General features: G+C 39.4%; 1 protein-coding gene across 4 annotated transcripts; it reads right to left on the bottom strand.

Moving 5' to 3' along the window:
- Nucleotides 1–3,122: 3,122 nt before the first annotated feature.
- On the bottom strand, nt 3,123–24,009 carry LOC145498167 (uncharacterized). 4 transcript variants are annotated; one of them, XM_081478054.1, is made up of 4 exons: nt 22,797–24,009; nt 14,156–14,415; nt 13,075–13,591; nt 3,123–11,349 (listed from the first exon to the last, which is right to left on the bottom strand). In XM_081478054.1, exons 2-4 carry the CDS (start codon nt 14,309–14,311, stop codon nt 6,881–6,883), a joined length of 5,142 nt encoding a protein of 1,713 aa, XP_081334180.1. In that variant the 5' UTR covers nt 14,312–14,415; nt 22,797–24,009; the 3' UTR covers nt 3,123–6,880. The 4 variants fall into 4 exon arrangements, with proteins under 4 accessions (XP_081334180.1, XP_081334181.1, XP_081334177.1 ...); XM_081478055.1 differs by lacking the exon at nt 22,797–24,009 and adding an exon at nt 19,498–21,650; XM_081478051.1 differs by lacking the exon at nt 22,797–24,009 and adding an exon at nt 17,456–19,487.
- Nucleotides 24,010–24,124: the final 115 nt, after the last annotated feature.

The raw sequence follows: 24,124 nt of genomic DNA, 5'->3' as shown, positions 1-24,124 counted from the left end.
ACAGCACTTCCGTCTTTTATCTTACCTTACTTGAAAACTCGAGGCCGGAGAGTCTAGAATCGTGAAAGATTCTGCAGAGCACGAGTCACGACAAGTCCCTGATGACTGTAAGTGCTTGAATTGTAAACATGCGAAGCCCTGTCCGACACAAGGTGCTCTCCTGGTGCTCTCCGACACGTGTACAAATGTGGCGAGTGGTCTCACCAATGTAGCAGGAATTATAGCCAGCACATGTCAATTTATAAACGACACGCGAACGGAGACTCTGCCTCAAGGAATCTTTCACGCTGAACATGTCTGTAACCTTAAATGTAGTGAAACTAACTTAATATCTAAATCAGCTTTGCAATAACGTTTGAGGAGCTGTCAATCTTCGTTTTCAATTTTTCAGAAAAAAAAAATGAAATAGAGAAAGAAAATAAATTAAAAGAAACAAACAAAACAAACAAACTTCATTTCCATTTTCCAATTCCCCTTTAGATGGTTCGACCCATATTACACTTGTCCTTATTCCGGTCAGTGTCATTATTGTATTGTTACCTTTCTTTATAGTCAGTTTTTTATTTTGTTTATTTCTGCCTTTGCAGACATGTTTTTCTTCACGCTTTTCATAGGCTCCTAGGCTTCTATTCAAAACTAAAGTAGTCTTTCGAGGAAATATTTTGCATTATTTATTTGTCTTTCGTATTTATTTTTAGCCAATTTTGATCTAAGTACCGAAAGATAAGACTTTAGCTGACCACGCCTTATATATAGTGGGGTCAGTAAGAACTGTGTTTCCATTAACCTTGTCTTCTTGATACGCCGAACAGTTGACAGTTGACAGAAATACATTTTTATGGGCGTCAATCCGCAAGTTTCACTACTCAGTTCTCTTTCTTCATCTCGTTATATACTAAAAAACCGTTTACATGTAATAAGGTAAATTCATCCTAAAAATAATGATCCTCTTTTCTGTCGATAACAAAGTTATTAGAAGAGTGTCAACCTCCAGTAACCATGCCGCATTCTTTGGAAGGTTCTCGCGTGACAAGGTTGTCATGGCGGTCTCGAAGATTACGTGACTCGAACTTTTGCGTTAGGCTTTGGCTGGCAGTGATGAGTTGTGATTGCGCGAGAAATGAGGTGTGGGCAATACCTCGCTTCCGCCTGAAAGCGGATGTCTGAATGGAACAACTAATCTACTTGGCATTCACAGACCGCAAGTACGTTTGTGGCTTAAATTATTACCTTAGATTATCCTAATGGCAGTTCCGGGAGGAAGAGTGTGGTCAGTAGAGCAACGCCAAACCAGGTTTGTTTTTACTTTCACAGCAAGTTTTTTTTTCCCCTTTTTTCCTCTTTTTTTTTTTTTTTTTTTTTTTTTTTTCCGACAAGGAGTGATTTCTATACCAGGAGACGGTCGAAACTCAGATAAAATTCAACTACGTTTTCATTTCCTGCTGAGAACGCCTCAAGGGCAGGAATAGCCTGAAATGCCAGTCATCTTCCGCCCTCAACCTAATCCCCGGGCGAGAGAGTCTCTATCCCGGGGGATTACGCTGAGTGTGTGTGTGTGTGTGTGGGGGGGGGGGGTGGGTGGTGGAGCTGATTGACATTTCAGGCTAGGATCAGGACTAGCCTCTTGACGAGTCCAAAGAGCGTCCGCGTAGGAGGCTAGGCTAGGGCAAGAAGAGTTCCGTGGATTTTTGCATGCTGGGTAATTTACATCACAAATGTTTCCCGCAAGTTCCTCTCAGGGGGCGCAACCAGGATTTTTAAAAAGGGGGGGGGGATGGTCACACTGTGTCAAAGTGAGGGTACTCACCAGATTTCGCCAACTGCCGTAGGTTGTTTAAAAGGCTCACAAAAAAGGGGGTAATGGGCACCCCAGGACCCCCCCCCCCTAATTACGCCCCTGTTCCTACTCTGATTGGTCGGGAGCTTGCGGAAACCACCGTAACTGAAACTGACTTCGTTGCGGTTTTGCGATTTTTTAAACATGCAAAAAATATGAACCCGCAGATACATCAAAGTTATTGATAACATTTGCATGAGCACAAGCCGTTGCGTTAATCTCGAATTTCTCTTGGTTGTCACTGTTCAGTTTATGTTTTCATAGTGATGGTATCGATATCATAGAATTCCTCTTTTTGTAAGAACGTTGAGGCTCCTTGACTGAAAAGCCAAAGCTTTAGAAGCTATATAGCCTGCGAACATACAGGCTCCCTGTCTAGGGCGAGCGGGGCTAGCCGAGAGCAGTCTGGTGACGAGGAGAGCGTTCGTCTCGCTCAAAATATATATTTCGCACTAAACGGGTCACTTCGCTCACAGGATATTTTTTTTCGCCCTCGCTGGGACCCTGTTTGCAGGCTAGAAGCCATAGAGAATCCATTCTAGTCTGGAGCGCGGAAGGCTGTCCTAGACGGAACCGACTCTTTCCAGTTCTCCCCGTCCCTTGCTTCTTTTATTTTATTCACCGCTGAACAAAATTGTGTTGGCTGCGGGCAAATGGCAAAGAAAAAGAACTCAGCTATCGGTTTAGCTTTGCTATGGTAGACGGCACAGGTAGAGGATGAAGCCATATACGGGATATGAACTGAAACGAAAACGTCTCAGAAAGGTAAAGACATCGCAAGGGAATGTATAATATTTTAATTCCAAGACTCGCAAAATGAGGTGTAGTGCAAAACTTTTTGACTCATTTCATATGGAAATGAGCTTATTGTCAATATTTGCTATTTGTAGAACTTAAACTTGTCAATATTAGAATGTATTATTTTCGGTTACCCTCAGACAGCACGGTTTCACAATCTGTCGCCCTGTGTAAAGAAAACTATGGGCCATCTCATGGCCCATAGTTTTGAGATTGCATCAAAATTCAGAAATTGTGGACCCCTACGCCCTTCACATTGAGGAATAAAATCTTGGAATTCTTAAGCTGGAACATAGGAATGCAGTGGGAGTAATGGGTGAAACGTAATGGGATTTCCAGAAACTTTATGGAATTATGTAGGTATTCAGACACATATTTAATGAATTTCTTTTGTACTATATTTAATGACTTTCTTTAGGAGTGAGAAAATGATTGAATGACCAGTCCACAATTTAAGTGGGGTAGGCCGGGGGGGGGGGGGGGAGGGCGTAGATGCACATTTTTAATGCAATAGCCCGTTGAATTGTAGTTTTTATACTGTTAAGTGGAAACATGTCCAGGCGATGCCACCTAACCTCGTAGAAGCACTTCTAAGTACAATTTACATCACTAGACACCTGATGGATTGATAGAAGTAACAAATCCACTCTAATCTAAATTAAAGCCTGTTGAGCACAGCTGGCTCATAGCTCTTAGCACTTAACTTTGGGTTCTGTATCATGAAGCAGATAGGAGTATTGCTAAGCACACCCTCCCCCCTCTCCACTCCTTAATGGGATTTTAGCCATCACAGATCACCCCTCAGTATTGTGTCAGGCTACTCCAATTATTGGCTAGTGCCCATTTATACTCCTGGCTGGACAGAGGCACTGCAAGTAGTAAGAACACAAGACAACTTCCCCAGCAAGTGCTTGAACTAACCAATAGGCCAGCAAGCCTTTTAATAATAGGTCAGGAGAACGCATGTTGCTGTTCGTTTTTTATGTGGGTCTCTCCTGTAGGTCTGCCGGCAAAGGTTATTAAGCATAATGCAAATGCTATGAGCATATAAGCATAAACCGCAGTGAAAACTGTAGCTTATGCAATATCACAGTTAGTTACCCAGTTTGTAGACACCCTATGTCTTGGTCCCGGGTTTTTCAAAGCATTTCATTTGCATTGTCCAAGGGATACCCTTTTGCAAGCCTTTTGGCCCACCGCTGTCAGTGCATGATTCTAGTTACTGTAGCATAAAGAAACATGGAGTAAGAATATTTTGCTCTCATTCAAACCACATATAAACATCACATATGACCCATCAGTAAAGGATAGCTTCCATATATGAATAATTACACTCCCAAAGATGTCCCTTTGTGTATGCAGTTAATTTACCTATTAGGTAAGTAAACATTTCATTTAGCAAAAGTTTGTTCCTACGAGGGTGGGGTTGTCTGACTTAATTTCTACTGTCCCACACCCTTCAAGAGAACAAGTTGTTGTCACAGCCTAATAGTTGCAAATTGTTCACATTTTGGATCACGTGTACTAAGGGCATCCACAGTCAAGTGCCCATAGACACCCTTGATCAACCCTTGATGAACCTTTGATGAACCCTTGATCAACACTTGATCGACACGCGATAGATATCTCAATCAATACTCCATTGACACCCAATCAACATCTCAATCAACACCTGATAGACAGGCGGTCAACGATTGACTAACTGTACTTGGTCAATTGACGATTGACACTCAGTGGCTTGTCTTTGAAACATAGTTGACTCTCGACCAACTGTCGCCCGAGATGTTGATCGAGTATCAACGGAGGTGTTGATCAAGTATCAATCGAGTGTTGATTGAGGATAATGGATATTGATCAAGGGTATCGATCAACAGTCAGCTGCAGATGCTTTTGGCACACATGATCCCACCACCCTATCCTAAACAAGTATGGGAGCTGTTTCAGCAAGCCATGCTTAGCCAAGATTATCCCTGATGGGATTTTCCATGCACTTGTGCTTTGTTTCAGCAGGGGAGTGTCTAATGAGAGTGGTTTCACCCAAAGAAATCCCATTAAACCTGGCTCTGGGGTTAAAGAAAATAAAGCAGGAGAGCTTCCTTCAATGTTGATGAGATTCCTTTTTGCTAGAAATATCCCCAGAAGCTTTGGAGACAAGTGTGAATATTAATATTTCAAAATAGGGCTACCTTTAGGTTTGGTTCTTAAATTATTTGATGTCAATAGCCGACAAACCAATCCTTCGATTGCCTTTGGAATCTATGTCTTCCCATGCTGTTGCATTTCCAAAGCCAAACAATGCATATAGATATTTAAAATGGATGGCAGTTGTAGAAAAAAAAAAGTCAAAAGTTATCCATTAAACAGCTGAAATTTATTTTCCAAGATTATTTGTTTAAAAAAATAACACTTCCAAAGCTTTACTGGATCATCAGACTAAAGCAAAAAGAACCAGTTGACCACATTGTACTGTCATATTTGTTCAACTATGGACCATATAATGGAATCATCGAAACTTGAAGGCATGCTTAAATCCATTATTTTTAGTATAGCATCTCAATTCAATATTAAATGAAAGTTACTATTTCATATTTTGGCAATACTGCCCTGAAAACCTACAGGAGTGCAGAATGGAGAAATTGAAGATCCTACAGTTTCAATGCTGAATCTAACTGTTATGTACAAAGATTGCAGTTGGAGTTTTTAAAACTCAGTGACCAGTCCAAGACTTGGGAGGAAAGGACTTTTTGCAAAACACCTGAAATATTTACTGAAGCATTCTGCTCTCCTGATAAAGCTGATAAAGACTCCAGATATGACATGATGAATTGAAGTCTGTTTTGTAGCTAAGAAGCACACAATTATTTCAACATAAGAAGACCTAATACTAGTCTAGAAGTACTAAGTGGATACTGTAATTAACTATTGTATCACATTCAGTGTATGCAACTTCTTTTAACTTAAAAATTGGTAGAAAAATCAATGGCTCGCATGGGATGAAATCCTTTATGTCAAGCCCTTATGGTCAACTTTCCACTTGGTGAACAATAGTAATTTTGCTCATTATTTAAAGCACATTGTTTTAAAATAGTCTCTGCTGCTTGCCTCAGACCTGAAGAAGTGTCTATTCTTTCCAAAATATTCCTATGTCAAATTTTTTAATAACATTTAGCTACAAAAAACTGCGATAAAATATTTTTTAGAAACATTATAAAAAGTTAAAAAAGTTCTTAACTTTTTGACTTGATAATGTTGTGAAAACATTGAAACGTCGCCTAGCTTTTGAGCTTTTTTTAAACTTTTTATAATGTTTTTAAAAAATATTTTATACCTGTAAGTCAAATTTAAATGCTTAATTGGGCCGTTTTAACCCTTATTTCTAACAATACAAGCCTTAAACTTAGGATTAACAATAGCAAATTTATACTCAACATCAAAAGAAGGATTTTCTACATCAAGTTTAAATAATAATTGTCTGCATAAATGACCAAACTGTTTTTATGTGCTCTGATTTATTTCCTATTGAACAGGAACATTATTCTTCTGGTTTTCAAACAGCACCGACAGTTTGTTCTTTTAACATTGTATAGTTCCATAAAATATCAATACCCACCCCAAGGAAGGTTAGCAGAAATTCCAAGCAGGAGGGGGGGGGGGGGGGGGGGGGAGTCAAAAGCCTAAATTTTTAGAGGAAAGTATGAAGCTAAACCTGAATTTCCAGGAAGTGGGGGTTTAAACTAATAATACCTTCCATGGAAGGGGTATGGATACTTTCTGGAACAACACCTTGCCTAAATATGGCAATACAAATCTGCACTTTTTGTCTAAAGCTGATCACCAGTAACAAGATACCAAAACTCTACTATTCTCCTCAGGGATGGTGAGCAGAAGATATCCACCTAGCTCCTACCTCGCTTGGGAGATATCCACTGTTACTGACTTCTACTTTGGTCTAAAACAACATCAAACAAAACAAGTAGGAAACATTAATTAACAAAACTGGTCATGTTACTGCATCTGCCAGGACATGTACATAGAAGATGCTCTTTGGGCTTGTCATCTAATCTTCTTCCAAGTTGGCGTAATGAGCAAAATGTAAATTGTAGGAGGCTGGTTCAAAGGCTCCCATAGAAGATTGATGGCAACAAACTGTTAACAAATTACTGTCCCTTGATACTTGAACTTCAGTTCAGTCAGCAAGCCACTTAAACTGTCAAGAGAGTGCTTCAGTTTATTAATATGATGAGTTTATGGTGGCACATAGGCTGGAGGTAACCTGTACCCAGAATAAGCTACCTTGCGACTTCCACCAGAAACACTTCCCCCACTGCTGCTGTAACTATAGCTATATGAAGTCTGCTTAAAACTAGCACCACCACCACCTGAAGCCATACTAAAACTGACAGCAGTACCACCAGCGCCACCACCAGCTGTGCCACCAACACCACCACCGCTGCCCACTGCACCACCACTGCCACCACTGCCGCCGCCACCGCTTCCAGCTCCACCACCAAAGGCACCACCCCCAGCACCACTAAAAGAACCAACTCCTCCACCAGCACCAGCTGCACCACCAGCACCAGCTGCACCACCGCCACCAGCTGCACTGCTGCCACCAGCTAAACCACCGCCGCCACCTCCAGCACCTCCAGCACCTCCAGCACCACCACCACCACCACCACCACCACCAGCTCCACCACCATTGCCTCCAGCAAATGCAACATTGCTACTGCCACCACCACTTGCCATTTGTCTACTAGACATGAAAGTCGGTGCTTGGTAGGGAACAGACTTCGCTTCCTCAATCAAGAGTGGTGTTCTGTCACCACCTAGAACAGGGCTGCGTGGGTACACAGGTGGCACAGGGGGCTTTTCATTTGGCAGGACTATTGGCTGCTTCAATAGCTGTTCCTTGATCTCGTACTCTTCCTGGAGGACAACTGGCTTTCGCTTGTAGATGAAGGTTGTTTTCTCTGCCCCTGTCATTTTCTGCTTTCGACAACATCCCATAAGGATTAGCACACAGCACCCAATGAGAAGGAGAACAATGGCAAGTACAATGGCAGGTATAATTGCATAAGTCCACCATATTCCACCAGGCCTATCTGCAACTAAACCAGCAACAGGCGGTGCAACAACTTTGCATGGAGAAAGCATTTCATAAGAGCCAGATACCACCCTAAAATCTGGAGCAAGTGCCACTACAAACTGTGGATTCAAATCATTGCCAAACCAAAAGCCATCAATGAACTTTGCCAAGGTAGGATGAGAACATTCCTCATATGGCAAAAAATCAAAATAGAATGTAAATAGAATTCCAGGAGTGTAGCTGACCACACGCACGCTGGTGAAGTTTACTCCAAAGTAACTGGCTATCTTGTCTAACAGGAGCACTCTGATTCCCACATTGTCCATGAAGGTAGCATTGTCATAGTCAATCAGAATGTTAAACTTGTGACTGTAAGGAATGTTGTCTTCCGACACACTCACTTCAAATGCATCATAGGCCTCACTTCCTTCCTTGTCAGCAGCCACCATCAAAAACTCGTGTAATCCAATTCTATTAACATCAAAAGGCAAGCCATAAATTTCTTGGTGTGAAGAATTGAGGAGTATCCAAGATGTCCTGAGAAGTTTGTCTCCATCTATTGTCCTCATTTCTAGCTTTAAGTTTGGTGTGTAGAGGTCTTCTTTGTCGTAAAATGTGTCATTAGGAATGTGAAATCGTAACCCTTGTCCCTGGAATACATCCAGCCGATCAATGTGATTGTACAATTGTGGAGGTGTATTATTTGGTGGTTCAGGAGTTTGGCAAATGTCCAGGCCTTCGAACGAGCCAGAAGAGACTAGGAACTCGGGACGAAGAGCATTAATGAAGTTTTCATTTAACTTTTTGTTCATGATAAAGCTGGATTTCCACTTCAACAGCCGTAGGTCATCACATGCTAGATTTGGGATGGCAAACTGGAAGACAGTTGGAACATCTGGACCATAGCTACGGACACGAACATCATGAAAGTCCACTCCAAAGTAAGTTGCAAGCTTCTCCACAAAAATCACTCTTGAATTCACATTGTCTGCAACTGTAGCATCATCAATGACAATAGTAAACTTGTGGTTATAGATATTAGTATCTTCCAACACCTCCACTTTAATTTCATCGGAAGCTCTAAACCCTCCCTTGTCAGTGGCAGTCAAGTAAAACCTGTGCATGCCAATTTTGTTGTTGCCTATAGGTAAACTTATAATTTCCTGCTGTGGAGAGTCAAAAAGAAGAATCCATGAAGTTGGTAGCAGGTTTTCTCCTTTCATCGTTGTCATGAACAACTTGAGTTGGTGGGTGTACCCATCTTCCTTGTCATAGAATGTCTCTCTAGGAATAGGGTACTTCATTGCTTGTCCTTCGAATACAGTTTGGCGCTTTGTAGGGTTGATGGTTACTGGTGGAGTGTTCATATATTCTCCACAAAGTTGGTAATAACCAGAAATTACATTAAAATCTGGAGAAAGTGCTGCCACAAATTTTGGATTTATATTTCTGTCGCTCCAGAACCCACTTTTCACCTTTAAAAGATTTGGGTCGTCACATGGTCCAGCCGGAACAGTATCAAATCCAAAAGTAAATGTATCAGGGTTTTGACTCAAAACCCTAACGTTGTTGTATTCCAAGTCATAATAACTGGCTATTTTATCTATCAGTTTCACTCTCTGGAAAACATCTCTCTTGATTGCATTGTAGTTTTCAATGCGGATGGTGAAGTTGTTTTCATAATTTACGTTTTCTTCCAAGACAGTGATCGTCAAAGTAGTAAATCCTTCCTTTCCTTGTCTATTTCTTGCAACAAGGCGAAAATCATTACGTCCAACTGTACTGATATCCAAAGGTAAACCATAAATGTCCTGCTGATTGGAGTGAAGGAAAATCCAAGAGGACAGTGGAAGTTCTTTATTCTCCATTGTCCTAATGCTCAGCCTCAAGTTAGGTGTATAAAATTCATACTCGTCGTAGAAAGTGTCGTAAGGAACATGGAAGCGTATTGCTTGTCCCTGGGACACTTCTCTTTTGATAATACGTTGTTGATCTTCTGGGCTGCTCTCCAGCTTGGGTGTAATGCCTTCGCAAGGTCCAATACCAAAGTAGTAGCCAGTCAAAATTCTTATTTTGTCTTCTCTAAGGGCAGTTACAAATGACTCATTGACCTCTTTTTTATCATCAATCCAGAAGCCATCTATGATCCTTTTCAAGAGTGGATTGTCACATTCCCCATATGGAATGGAATCAAACCTAAAATGAAAAGATACTCCTTCGAGATACTTGGCGATGCGTACACTAGTTAAGTTTAGCTGATAGTATTTAGCAATTGCTTCCAATAAGAACACCCTGTTTTTAGTATTTCCTGCCAAGTCTTCATAGCTATAGCCTCGAAGGAGGATTGAAAACTCATGATTGTAACGGTTTGTGTCATCCACTACAAGCACCTTCACACTGGTAAAAGTTTCAAGTCCTCCACTGTCAATAGCAACTATGCGAAACTTGTGGTGTCCAACTAAATTTGAAGCATTTGGTTGGGCATAAATTTCCTGCTCTGAAGAATTAAAACCAATCCACGAGGTTGCAGAAAGAGCTTCACCATTTTTTGTTCTAATTTCAAGCTTCAAGTTACGTGTGTAAAAGTCCTGTGGGTCATAGAATGTGTTCCATGGGATGATGAAGTGCATTCCTTGTCCCAAAGACACACTCAGTTGACCAATTTTTTTGTTTACTTCAGGTATGGAATTCTCAGCAGCAGTTGGTGTACATAGTTCAATTCCCTCATGAAAGCCATACAGTATGTCAAACTCTGGAAGGAGGTATGTCTGAAAGTTTGGATTCAGTTCTCTATTATTTCTGCCAAAGCCATCTATGAGATTTTGCAAATTTTTACTGTTGCAGTTCTGGTCTGATAACTCGAATTTGAATGCAAAGAAAATGGCACCATGTTCATACGTGTAGGATGCAAGATGTAACTGAGACAAGTCCAAACCATAGTAGTTGGTAATTTTTCTCATTAGCTGAAGTCGAATCCCAACATCATTTATGAATTTTTTGTAGTCATAATTCAGGCAAATTGTAAACATGTGAGTGAAAGAGGTTAGGCTGTCGGACACTTGTACTTTAAAGCGGTCAGATACAGTTTTTCCACCATTGTCAGTGGCACTGAGAACAAACTCGTACAATCCAATGCTGTCACTTCCGAAAGGCAGGCCATAAATTACTTGATTCAGTGAGTCAAACATTATCCAGGAGGGAAGTTGACCAAGACTACCTGTTCTCATCTCTAGCCTTAGATTTCTTGTGTTGCCATCCTGTTGGTCATAAAACATATCAGCTGGGATTTGATATCGAAGTGCTCTTCCAGTGAAGAAGGTCATTTGGCCAATTGACTTCCGAATGACAGGTACAGTGTTAACAGGAAGGGGACTCCCTGTTGTAGTAGCCAGCATGACAGTTATACTGGGAGCAATAGATGATGGTGGAGCCATTGTGGCCAAAGGTGTTGGAGACGTGCCAGTCAGTACTGGAGTTGGAAACAGATTGCTTACTTGTCGACGTACCCTTTTTTCATGAGGTTTTGGCTGCCCAGTTACAATATGCCACCCACTAACAGGGGCTTCAAGAAATTGTTTAAATGTTCCCTGCTCAGAACTGGACTTCAAAAGAGAGACCATTTTTATTCCTATGACAAAAACAAAACAATACGTGGTTTAAGTACATTGCTTTTTTACACCACCATTTGGTCTTGCCAACACAATCCTACAGATATAAAAACTAACATGTGTGTAGGGTCTAAGGTGACTGAGGTGGACCAGGAAAAGTTGTCTGTTGCACAATACAGCAATAACTGGCAGAGATAGCTTGGGCTAAACAGGAAACTATTTGGCTCTTGGTCAGTTTGCACTGACCTCTCTGGACTTGGCCAGTATGTTATGAACTGAAGTTAAATGTTTTCCCATTCTGCCCACCCACTCATTTAATAAGTTTATAATTTCAAGTATTTTGCAACCAACACTTAACAACTCAATCATTAATTTTTTAAACAAAATTGGGTTTGGAGGAACCAGTTGGTACCTCTTTAGTGCTGGTGCTCACAGGGTTTAAAGAAAATTTTGAATTAGATAGCTGTTTTCAGAAAGTAGCCAGCAAATTTGCTGCTTGTGATGCAAGTACCTGAGCCGGGTTGTTTGAAAGCCAGTTAATGCTAACCCAGGATAAAAAGTTAACCAAAGAATTAATTTTTGTCCACTAAAATATCCATACCAACCCCAAGGAAGGTTAACGGAAATTCCAAGGGGGAGGGGGGGGGGAGGGGGGGATTCTAAAGCCCAATTTTTTGAAGGAAAGTATGACACTAAAATGGAATTTCTGGAGGGGTGGGGTGGGGGTTCAAGCTGAAAAACCTTCTGTGGGAGGGGTATGGATATTTTCTGGAACAACACAATAGAGTTTTGAACAACCTGGCATTGAAGAACAGAACTGCCCAGCAGAGTGCCACAATATCCATCAGCAGCTGGCCACTTTTGACAACTTTGTCAGAGTGCAAAGAAAACCATTTTTCAAATTTGGCCTTTAGGCAAGCTGTTACTATGATGAACTGTTCCAAAAGTCATTCTCACGTAGCCTCCAAAAATTTATTTCAAGCCTTACCTTAATCAGCTTTAGACATTTTTCCCAAAACACTTCACTTGTTCATTGGGCAAGCAAAGAATGGATTCCACTAGCGTGACTGCATAATTATTAAGCGTTTCTTCTGCTCAACTTTTACACCAATAAGTATTGCCAGTCCCTCTGGATTACATGCACATGTTAGCAGGCTGTTAGCCAAGATTTGAAAAGTGGGCATCTAAAATGTGCTATAGGGCCTGCTCAAATGAACAATTTAGCAAGCAAAATATGAAAAATAAAATGATTTTCTTTAATAAGTGGCCGCATCCACAGGGTGCCTGGATGTCCGTTTGGCTAAAAGCCTGCATGTTAGTCCCTTGCCAGTTATCTTCCATCATAATGTGTCAGATCTGACCTAGTAATTTACTAGTTAACAGTAGCATTGATTCATGCTTTCACGAACATGAGAAGTTTGGAGAGAACAAAAGAAGCATAAGAGTCACCCAAGGCACAGCCAAGGACAACTTCTAGCTTCTTGAGTGCTCCTCAAACTTCCTATTTACAATTTTACAACTCAATAATGTACTCCATATGTTATAGCGGGACTTTTTGATCAGGTCACAAATAGAGTAGGGAAAATCATAGAGTTTGGTCTTAAATAGGGTACAGGATTTTAGAAGCAGGCTGCACACCCCACCCAATTTTTCTGCCATCCCCTGAGGGGTGGGGGGCCACCATAACTCATAACTCCCTAATCAAAGTCTCACTGGTTTCAAAACATTATTATTGTACTACACACCTGCAATATCCATTTCACAGCCAATTTTCCAGGAAACTACAATACCAGGCTTCTTGGGATCAGCTACATTTCCTGGTCCTGCTGTTATCATCACAATATTTTTGAACCCAAATGCTGTGCTATGTCCCTTTCCAGCTGACATGTGAAGGTCTGCTATGTTCACGTCGATGAATTCTGACAGTTGTCTCATGAGTTTCATTCTCTCTTCTCCACAGAGCTCCCCCACATGAAGATCAAACTGAACAGTGGCAACAGTGACGGGCATTCCATGAGAGCAAAGTGGTTCTGTAAAGGGTGGAACCTTTGTCTCGTTTGACATCATCGATTTATTCTCCAACATGGTATGTAAGTCTTGAACATCAATAGAGAAAACAGCCTTGTGCAATCCGCTGTCCCTTAGATGGACCTCAATATCAACTCTCCCTTTGTCTCGCTTTAAGGGTAACCCATAAATTTGGTTCTTGGTTGCATCAAAAGACAGCCATTTAGGTAGCACTGTTTTTCCTTGTTCTAAGGCCTAACAGACACAAGAAAGACTTGTTACTTATTTTGAAGCTGCCTGCACTTTTTAATAAGCCTGCTTAATTTCTTCTTAGTAGTGTCACTACAAAGGGGCTTTTTTTGAATGTGTAAATGCCCATTTTAAACGAACATTCTGTTTCTTCAAAATGTAGCTGGTAATCAATGCTGCCACAATCATTCTAGTTTCTGAAACAGTGTTGCATTGTGGACACTGTCAATGCTTTATATCAAAAGTTGCATGACAACACCTAAAATTCCAGTTTCCCCACCCTTGCAATAATTATCAAACACAACTTCATTGTCTCTAAGCTTGTGGTATTAAGTAATATTTTGAGTCATTTAAACATTCTGTATTTTTGCACTTTCAACAAATATCAGACCTGACCAGGCATGTGGTATTTTGAAGATGCAGTTCTTTTTAATTGATTTTTTTAGGGGCAAGTCTTCCATCCGTGTAATTAACGCCTCTTTCAATTAACACCAATATTGATTGTTGATACTTCACTGGATTAAGTGATATTCATTTCACAGTATGCATCTGCTTTGATTCACAACATACCTTGTATTGCTGTTTGCCATCTCGAGGGGGTAAAAAGTATTCAAATGATCTCCCAATAACAGCTATGGCATCTGGTAGTCTTTGGTATTGTTCCTCCAATTCTTTACCACAGACAAGCGTCACGAGGAGGCAGAATATGTGTATTATGAAGTTCATTTTGCAGATGAGAAGTGTGCTAGCACTTCTTAACTCTTTTGCACACAGACGCCTCAACCACAGCTTAAACTTAGCTTCTGTAAGCTATCAACACATTGATGGATCTGTAGAAGTAAATCACACAGCAATCTTTTAGAAAGAAAACAACCAACAAGGTCATTTGTGGTCAAAAATATAAAACGAAAAGTTTAACTTCTGGCTAAGCTGAGAGCATTTTTTTCTAACATTACAATAATTGGAATCGTAAAGCATTGCTTGTCCTTTTAACCAAAACTGAAAAGAAAACATGAAGAAAACATAAAGGATTTAAGTTTGCTAGCCTTAAACAGACAGCGAGTAGAGGCAGTACAGATTCTTTTGCACCATGTGTCATCACATACTTTTTGCCTGTTCTAGCAAATACTCCCACGAGAAAATGATAATATATCGTTTTGACTGTTTAACATTTGTGGCTTAATGAAGCAAAGAAAGTTACTTTAGAGTATGCATATTAATCGTGGTATTACTTTAAAGGTGCCAAAGAATACAGTGCTTTATTTGTTAAAAATGGTGATGTCATATCCACAAGTCTTTCTAGAAAAAAAGAAGTGGTAGACTAAATAAAATTTACATTTGAAATGGCTGTGTGCCAAAATACAAATGCAGACAATATTTTAAGATCTACCTGCAACAGCTATGGTGACTGTGATTTCAAAAGCATAGGAACAATTTATTTAGATTTTATGCAGTTCAAAAGATAATTTTCTGATAGAATTAAAAGATTTTCTATTTACATCTTTGAAAGCAAGAGAGATTTTGAATATTTACCAAACTATTGAGAATTGATAGTTATCTTGGAAACAAAAATTGTCCGTCTTTTGAAACTTTCTCGAAATTACTCTGTTTACAGACTCTTGCTTAATTTCTCCTTCAACAGAATTTTGATTACAAAGTTTTATTCACTATGTCTTGACACAGTGCTTTATGAAGAAAGGATACAAGCTTTTCATAATATTTAACTTACTGACTGGCTGTAATATCTGATTGTCTAACTGGCAAAATACTTCTGTTCGGCATTAAACTTGAATTCTTCCATACTAACCAGTTTTGTCTTGCCTTTAAACATTAATCACACTCCAGACATAAAAATGTATTTAAAAATAATGATTTTCAGCACTAGTGGACTTGTGTGACAAAATCAGTATCTCTTGCTTTCACTCCCAAATTAAATTCATTTTGCACAAAACTAAAGCAGATTAATAAATTAATCCTCTATACCAAAGTTAAAAGACGAATACGCATTAATTATTAAACTGAACGTTTCAAAATTTAAATGTGCCAGCCAGGTTAAACGACTTATCAACAATATATTGCATTAGTACAATTTTCTCTGTCTAAGGAGTAGTGACAATATCTAATTGCAATTTGCCCGGTTATCGTTGCTTTTCATTATGTCTGTCACTTGTACTTTAAAAATCGGATTAAAAAAAAAACTGTGATAAAAAAACGTCAAGACAGAAAAGTGAAGTTAAGATAATGCTTAATCAATTTATCCTGTGACGCCTTTTGAAAATTATGCTGACTTTCCGGAAATTATACGAGTTGTGAACCGCCGCAATATATTTTTTTCTTCAGGGCGAAAATATCCAGCGCTGTCGTTCCCCAGATAATTCTTTTCAAACAGTTGTACTATGATCATTAGAAGATAATTAGCGCCATTTTGTAAGCCAATTTCCTATCATTCAACCATCTCCGAAAGCTGTCAACATCACATTTCGTAGGTTTTGTTTAAAATTCACGATTCATTTAAAATTCACCACCTACCGGTATCAAAGATCGAAACATTAGCTTCGACCGTGCTGAAGATCGTCGACAGACAGCGTAAACGTTCTTCACCGAAAACCGAAGGAAACTATTTCCGAAAGATTTTGGTTTTGCGTGACTTATACGTTGTCGATGACAGGAAACCCAACACAGCGTGAAACGTGCGAACGAGTTGTTGAAGAGTTTTCAACAAATGGTGTTATCTGGCCATCAGACAAAACACCGGTCAAAGAATAATGATGAATTGGTATTTTGCCTTTCTCGGAAGCATTCTTTATCGTGTTCTGCAAGTAATATTTTATACGAAAAACGGAACTGTTTGGCGTGGGCTACGATTCAGTAATTTTCACTGAACTGTTTTGACTCCAGTTCACGCCCCTTATTGTGGGTAATATGACAACCAAAACAAAGAGATTTACTTTTCAAAGAATAGCTGCCATCTTCTGAGGCCTAGAATTAACTTTTTAACCCCACGTATTTCTGGAGCCCGAAGCAAAAGCGATTCTGTACTGCTTGCTTCTATCTTTACTTTGATATTTGGGTCGGGGGTCATCCATTAAAACGCAGTTTGAAGCATTTTCAAACACCGACAATATAAACTTCGGAGTAAAACAGCTTCAGACGGAGAACGTACATTTATATTCTATTTACAAACTTTCATTGCATTAATTTGACCAGTCGTAGCGACTCGCACATGTGCAGGTTAAAAAAGCGTCAAACGAGAAAGTTGTCTTTGGTAGAATTCAGCCCGTGGACACTCATGAATCAACCAAAGAAAACAAAGATTAATATCGAAAGAGAATAGGACCATGTTAAGCCACGAAATTGTTCAATATATTTAAGCGTTAAAGTTTAATTTCTTCCCGGCAACAGAACACGCATTATCACATATGTTATTCATATACAGAGCTTGTACATGTGAATGACTTTCTTGCTTTTGGCTTGTAAAATACCCGAATGCGATGTTTTAGTGCGTCAAATTATCTTACTGTCCAAGGTAAAACTTCAAGAGCCGGCTGAGAGTAAACGAATCTGCTCCTTCTTTGTCACAGAAACATAGCCATAAACTGAAATATTCCGAAGAAGCGACTTGTTTAAAACAGCGCGCAGATTTCGCGAAGTTTTAGGAGTTTCGCTAGTGTCAAATTTGACTGAACGCATTTCCTGGAAGTAAAACTGTGTCTCTTTAGCTAGTCGATTTTTACAACTTATAGCCACTTGTACTGCTTAAAGATTTACCTGATAAATTAAGCAGGAACCGGCTATTCAAACGACTGTGACTCGTTTAGTTAACTTGCGAAAGGTTTTTGAACTACAACAACACTTGACTTTCGATCTCACCTCGTAAATGAAACTACACAGTCTTCGGTAATAAACTCCAACAAGAGCACGCCAGATAGTAAGAGAAGTGGTAATTGCTCGTTTTTCACCACCCAAGATGTTTTCTAGTTCACTTCTGTACAAAAACTACCCGCGAGACAGCGTAAAGGTGTGTTTGTCAAGACGCGACGCGTTTCCGTACTTCACTGATGATTGGCATTGATTGACACATTCCTGAGATCCCGATACACCGCGGACCAATAAAATCACGCGATTTTGAGTGACAAAAGTCTGCGGTCTTTTGCTCTGTTGATCACAGTGAATGGAGCGTATTTTTAAAAAGCGGTTGGACTCCCAGCAAAAAGGAAATTGGTATAACGTTACTTTGACCCGTAAACTAAACTTTCAAAACAACGCTGTTTGGAGCGAACGTCTAATAAGCTTTTAGCCTCAAGGTTTTTGTCATCGTCCGTTACATAGCGTTTTGTTGGTTTTCCGGAGGGGCGAGTGAGCGAAATCAAAGAAAAACTTGCGGTGAGCCCCCACACCACAAAAAATGAATTAGAGCGATAATGGGTTTGTTTGCAAACTTACCGAAGATCTTTTATTAGAAAATTTTCTTAAAAGCATTTAGCGAGAAGGAACTATTTAAATGATATCGGGATTTGAGTTCATTAGGTCTTTGTTCGCCACAGAAATGTTATTTATATATACATCTTTGTACTTTGACTTTTAGAAGATGTAAATTTTTGCACGATTTGCGGTCATTATTAAACTACAAAATATCACAAAAACGCATTTTCATGAATATCAGAGACAGTTTTGTTACAATAATTTTTAATATCGATAAGTTTTAATATTATTTTTTGCGGGATTGTCAGGGCTTGTGTCCAAGCGATTGAGATAGCTAGCCCAGGATTTGTAAATTTCACAGCTGTAGTAAAAATAAAGTTATTCGGCGGACTGAATGAAAAACTTGATAAAATCTCCAAGAATTATGTTTTCAGAGACAGACAGAGAGAGACCGATTGTAAAGATATTAAAATATTGTAAAATGTTTTCATCTTATATTGGACAGGTGAACTCCTTTCCGTTTCTTTTGAACACTATTGTCGTTACACTGGACAACAGAGCGCGAGAATTGTCTCTACCAGTGAGGATGCGTCGTGCTTCAAATGTTCAAGGTGGAAGACATGTCAAAACGAACAACTTTCTTTCCGTTATATGAAGGTTCGTGCTTTTCGTAAATGGATTTAAGAAAGGATTAACGGATAAAACTGTATCACTCAATTATTGAGATTGTTTTCAGCTTCTCATTTCACGCAATGAAGGTATTACATGTAAAAGTTGTTTGCAAAGAGGCAATGACTGGATCACAACAAGGTCTGTAGAACAGAGTGAAATCACCGAGTGAAAAATTTTCGAATTAAATGTTTGAAGTGCGACACGCTCGCTTGCGGCCTAATTTCGAAGCTGCTTTGCGTAACTTCTCAGTCTCCTAGTCTTTCTTGCAGACAACAGAACAGAACATAGAAAAATGAAATGAATACGTGATATTGTTTCAGTCGAAAGCTTTCACAGAATTCGCTGATATTTGCAGATCAGGCTGAAAGCTCGCCTATGAGATTGTAGCTGATAGGGGTCCTGATACGGTTTTGAAAGTCTAGCCTCTGTTTCGTCGTTAAAAAACCACCGTAATTCGTTTTGTCTACATCTTGCCAAAGACAACATGCAAAAAAACAAAAATTGTTATGTATGGCATCTAGATTTAATTTTAACTCATATCCGAGCCATCCCTTCCAAGGAAACAAGTTTGGGTTTGGTCTCGCCAGTCTGTCTACTTTGTCAGTTGTATGGCGTTAGTGTTTCCTTTTAAATGCAACCGTTTCACGTTCGTGTTTTCCTATGTATTCAATCTAATTTTAGAAGTTATCAATTCCATCGTGAATAGGCCGATATGTTAAGTAACTGACTGAGTGACATGTTTTGCAGCCCTCGGCATTTCAGCCTCATTGCGCACAAAGCTTAAAATATGACGGGCGTATATCGGTTTTAATGGTTACCTGAGTTTGGAACAAAAGATACTTCGAGAGGCTCTTAGAAAGGCTCATCCACTTCTTTTCACTTTGCGTACAGCTTGAGGGCTTTCACAAACAGCAATACTGAAGGTCAAAATGTTCCGCTTGGTTTGCAGAATCGAAACAAACGTCTTTCACAAAAATTATCGTGCGAAACCTATTGAATGTGACCTATCTCCTTTCATCTTTGGGCGCCATTTTTATAGTCACTTTTCTTTTTCGCCGAAGTTGAACTTTACTCTTAACGAAAAACTTAGAAATGACTTCATTGGAATAAACAATTTGACGTCATTCTGACTCGCCCTGTAAAATCGTGGGCACAATCTCGACCTCGCGGATGAGAAAAAGGAAAGTTATGCTTGTACTTTCGGATGTGGGTCCGCTTTTGCTATTATGTTGTTTTTTTTCTTCCTTCTCTCTTTTGCGTTTTGCAAGGTCGCAGAGCGGAAGAATTGACTAGAATCATCCATTAGCTAGCCCTGCTGCGTAATTTCGAATATTCTACTAGTTATACGTTGAATTTAATTTTTGTTCTTTTTTGAAGGAGTCACTGCGACACTTAATTTAGTGTCACGCTACAATAACGGTTCTTATAATCGTGCATGAAAGTTGTATTTAACACAAAATATATATACCTTTAACTGAAAAGAAGAAGGGTTTGTCCGGCGTAGAAGTCACTAGAAATAACTGAAACGGTTTTGTATGCAAAGAAATCTAAGAAAAAACAACGCAAAAAAAAAGTGCGAGTGTCGGTTAAATTTAGCTACAAGGAGCTTAGCGAATTGTGTCAGCATAATTTTAATATCGACTTACATGAGCGAATGGTACTTAAGCGGGATTAAAACAAGATTTAGTCTTGGAAAGATGTCAAAACTTAGCTTCACCTGATACATATGCACGTACGATGTTGAAAAGCAGCTGAAAGATTAGATTTGGAATCCGGGCATTACAGAATTGTATCGATAGATTGGTGCCGTGGTTTCAGCAGAGAGCGAACGCATATTTTTACATGTATATAGTGAATAGAATTGAAATTCGCTTCCATTACTCGCCTCACGTGATGCTTAAATATTATTTTGAACCATCTATATTTATCAAAATCATAGACATTGGGTTAATAATTTTGTAAGGACGAACTAGAGATCGCTGTTGTTAAGGAGATGGCCCTGATAAACTCTATCGCGCAAAACCTCTTGTGTTGCGCTTTATATATATATTTTTTTTACTCCCGAGCACTTTTTTTCGTTTCATAGCGTCTATTTTTCGTCAAGCTGATTCGCTAGTTTGGCATCAAAACTCTTCTCGGATATTTCGCTATCAGTTTCTAAAACCTCTGTTCCACAACGGCGCGCAAAATATTTTGTCCAGTGGATCGCAAAGATGAGAAATGAACCCAGAATTACACAGAGCATAATTTATAAACTGCGATTTTTGAATTGGTTCAGTTTCTATTATGGAAATAGATGAGTTACAAAGTTGCCTACCAGCTTAGCTTTAGCAACCGAAATTTGAAATCCGATTCTTCACCGTTATCATAATTGCATTTAGTTTTGCATCCAATGTCTATTAAAAATGAAATTTGCAATATTGAATAGAGAATTTCACTTTCGCTAAGCAGATGCTTGATAGCCTTAGCGACGAGAACTTTCGTCGTTCCGACTTTGATCTAAAATCCAATCTCAAATTGATTAAAATCCACAGAGGTTTTAACAACAAAATAAAATAAAAATATCTTTAGAAGCGAACTAATATTTTACGGAATAATTGCACGAGATTTAGGACAAACATATATCACTGTATGTTTACTCTACACTTTTAAAAGAGTGTTACATGAACGAAGCTTAATGTTGAGAGTTCTCGTAAAATTACTCTTCAAACATCGCAGATTTTGAGAAGCATTTTAACTTTGCAAAGTTCTAGTCATACTAGGAGAGAGATTAATAAAAAATTGATCCGTAATTCAATCAAACGTAATAACCAAGCCGACAAAATATATGGAGACTGCAGTAATTAAACAGCACAGATTGAGTGTCGTGCTTTCACAGACCTTTTAATCACAAGCTAGATTGGTTTCTAAATTTCTTTTAGCAAACGTTGATTATTTTAAGAGTTTTGTTATTTATATTTGTTTATACTTAGAATTGCTTTTCTTTTCCAGATCGAGCAGAGAGTAGGAAGGAGAAAGGGAAAAAAGTAAAGTTAGTGGTGGGAAAGGTTCTCTACGAGAGGCCATGTTTGTCGCAATGGAGAAAAGAGGTCAATGATACAACCTCAATAAGCTTGTTTTGTAATCTGATGATAAAAGAACTTGCTCTGTTTTTCACATCGTGTAGTCAGGGCGCTTAAAGTATTCAGTAGGAAAAATTATGTTTTTTATGCCATTGAATAAATCCCTTATTGCCCAACCTTGTCAGGTCAACATGGCTGAATATTGCCCTCTTTCTCTTTTGCATGATTATGGACCTTGTTTGCCTCCCGATCCAGTGCAAGTAAAGAAAAAGCAGTTGGACGATTTCCATCCATATTGACCTCACACTCGGTCAATAAGGCACATGCATTCTCTTGAGACTCAAAGCATCGCCACTAAAAAAGCATAAGTTTCCTCAGGAAGTTGAAAACATAGTCGACATTCAAGACTCTGGTGACGCTATTTTCAAATGGAAAGTTCAAGTCGATTGGTTTCAGTTGCCGATCGTGATCGTCCAAATGAGATTAGTTTGAAACTGAACAAAGACTTGTTAGAATCGACAGCCTGTGGAATCCGTCTTCTGATCAATCATTTGTTTCTCATAACTCGCACGCGTCCTTGCAAGCCGATACCATGCACTCTACAAACAACTGTTACAGCGTTGTCTCTTGTTCATGTCTAAAGTCTCTGTGTGAATATTTGCAGTTTATAATTGACAAAAAGTTGATCTCTTGTAATGTGCCCTCCCGCTCCTATGCCAGCAAAAATATGATCATGTAGAAGCCGTAGACATGAAATTAAACGCCAGTGCGCTAATGCTATCCTTGAAGCTTCAATTCAAGAGGAAGCTAATGAATATTTACCAGCGACAAACCACGCGTCGATAAGACTTATAATAAAGTCTGCATACGTGTTCACTTAAAGCTTGAAGAACATCTTTCTCTTAAGTTGGCATGGTGTGGCTATAGTCCTTTACCTCAAAGAAGGAAATTATTTCACTCCATTTGCTAGTTTACTTCTTAGTAACACGACATGGCACAAAAACTTAAATCACATGATACTAAGTCCCGTAAACTCCTAATGCTATTGTACTCACCCGTTTGCTTCAAGGACTTGGAGTCTGTAAGTTCTTGGTTGTTTTATGTGGTTTCCTGTTACTGTTTTCGGCTTCAGGACTTCTGCTGACCCCTTTGTGCATGACGTGACAAAATCGGTCTTTGTAAAATGACAGGTCACTGTCTTGGCTGGTATCCATGGTGCCCCCACGTCAGTTTGCCACGTGACATTTATAGCACATTATTTTAGCTTACAATAGACCCTAATAAACACGATCTAACTTCTTAACATTGACCTTTTTGTCATTTTATTGTGATTGTTGAAGTTCGATTAAGTCGAACAGAATTTTCCATGCACTTTAAATTTTTGTCGCGCTCGGAGTACAGGACTTAGTACTTTTCTACCAGACATTTTTCGGGAAGACATGCACCGAAGGTCAGAATCTCAAACCGGTTGTTTCCCCTCCCCCATCCCCCCATCTGTCTCAGTAATCCCCTCTCACTTAGGTTTGACCGGTGTTGAACTAGAATCTAAACAGTACAGAGGAACACACCAACGGGCTCGGAAGCCGTAGGGCCATAGAAGATTCAGTGTAGTATTACGTAGGACCAACCTAACGTAGGATTTAGCAGTGTGGCGCAAGTCAACAGAATGGCTCTTCCCCCTCTGCCTCCACTGTTTCTAGATCGAATTAGAATTTAGAAGTGTTGGATTTTGTGGCGGGAGAGAAGAAAACCCTCCGAGCGAAGATGGGACACAACGACAAGCTCCACCCACATATGACGCTTGGTGAAGGATTCGAACTGGGCCACATTGACGATAAACGACTGCGCTATTCCTACACCTCAAACAGATTAGTCACTGAAACTAGGGAAGCTTTTTATAGGAATAACTGAAGATATTGTAAATAAGGTAGGCTCTGTAAAACAAGTAAATGTTAAAAATATTGTTAAGAAGACGCTTAATGGCGGTATAAATCAACCGACGTTTCGGGACTACTGCCTTCTTCAGGGTTTTCAAGCTGCCACGTAAAATAACGAGATTGTCATTTGCAGTCGTGTGCTGTTTTGAGACTGTTTGCGCGTACGAAAAAATGCACGCGCGTGTCTCGAGACTTATAAAATAAATGTAAATCCCCTGCCTAGTTTTAATGTTGCAAAACAAAGAATTTTTTTAAAATCTTTGTTCAAGACCAATTAAGAGCCAATTTTTTTATATGCACTTTACAAGATTCTGCTCGAAAACCACGCCATATAGAGTGCGGGCTTCAGTCCCGTAAAACTAAAAAAAGACAAAGAACGCAGACAATCCAAACTGACGCGGCGTACGGGAAAACGTGTGCGAGCGAATCACAATTTGGTTGTGGTT

The sequence above is a fragment of the Orbicella franksi genome, chromosome 9, assembly GCF_964199315.1.
Source record: "Orbicella franksi chromosome 9, jaOrbFran1.1, whole genome shotgun sequence".
NCBI lineage: Eukaryota > Metazoa > Cnidaria > Anthozoa > Scleractinia > Merulinidae > Orbicella > Orbicella franksi.
Note: the sequence above shows the minus strand (reverse complement) of the source record. Positions and strands in the feature narration are given on the sequence as shown.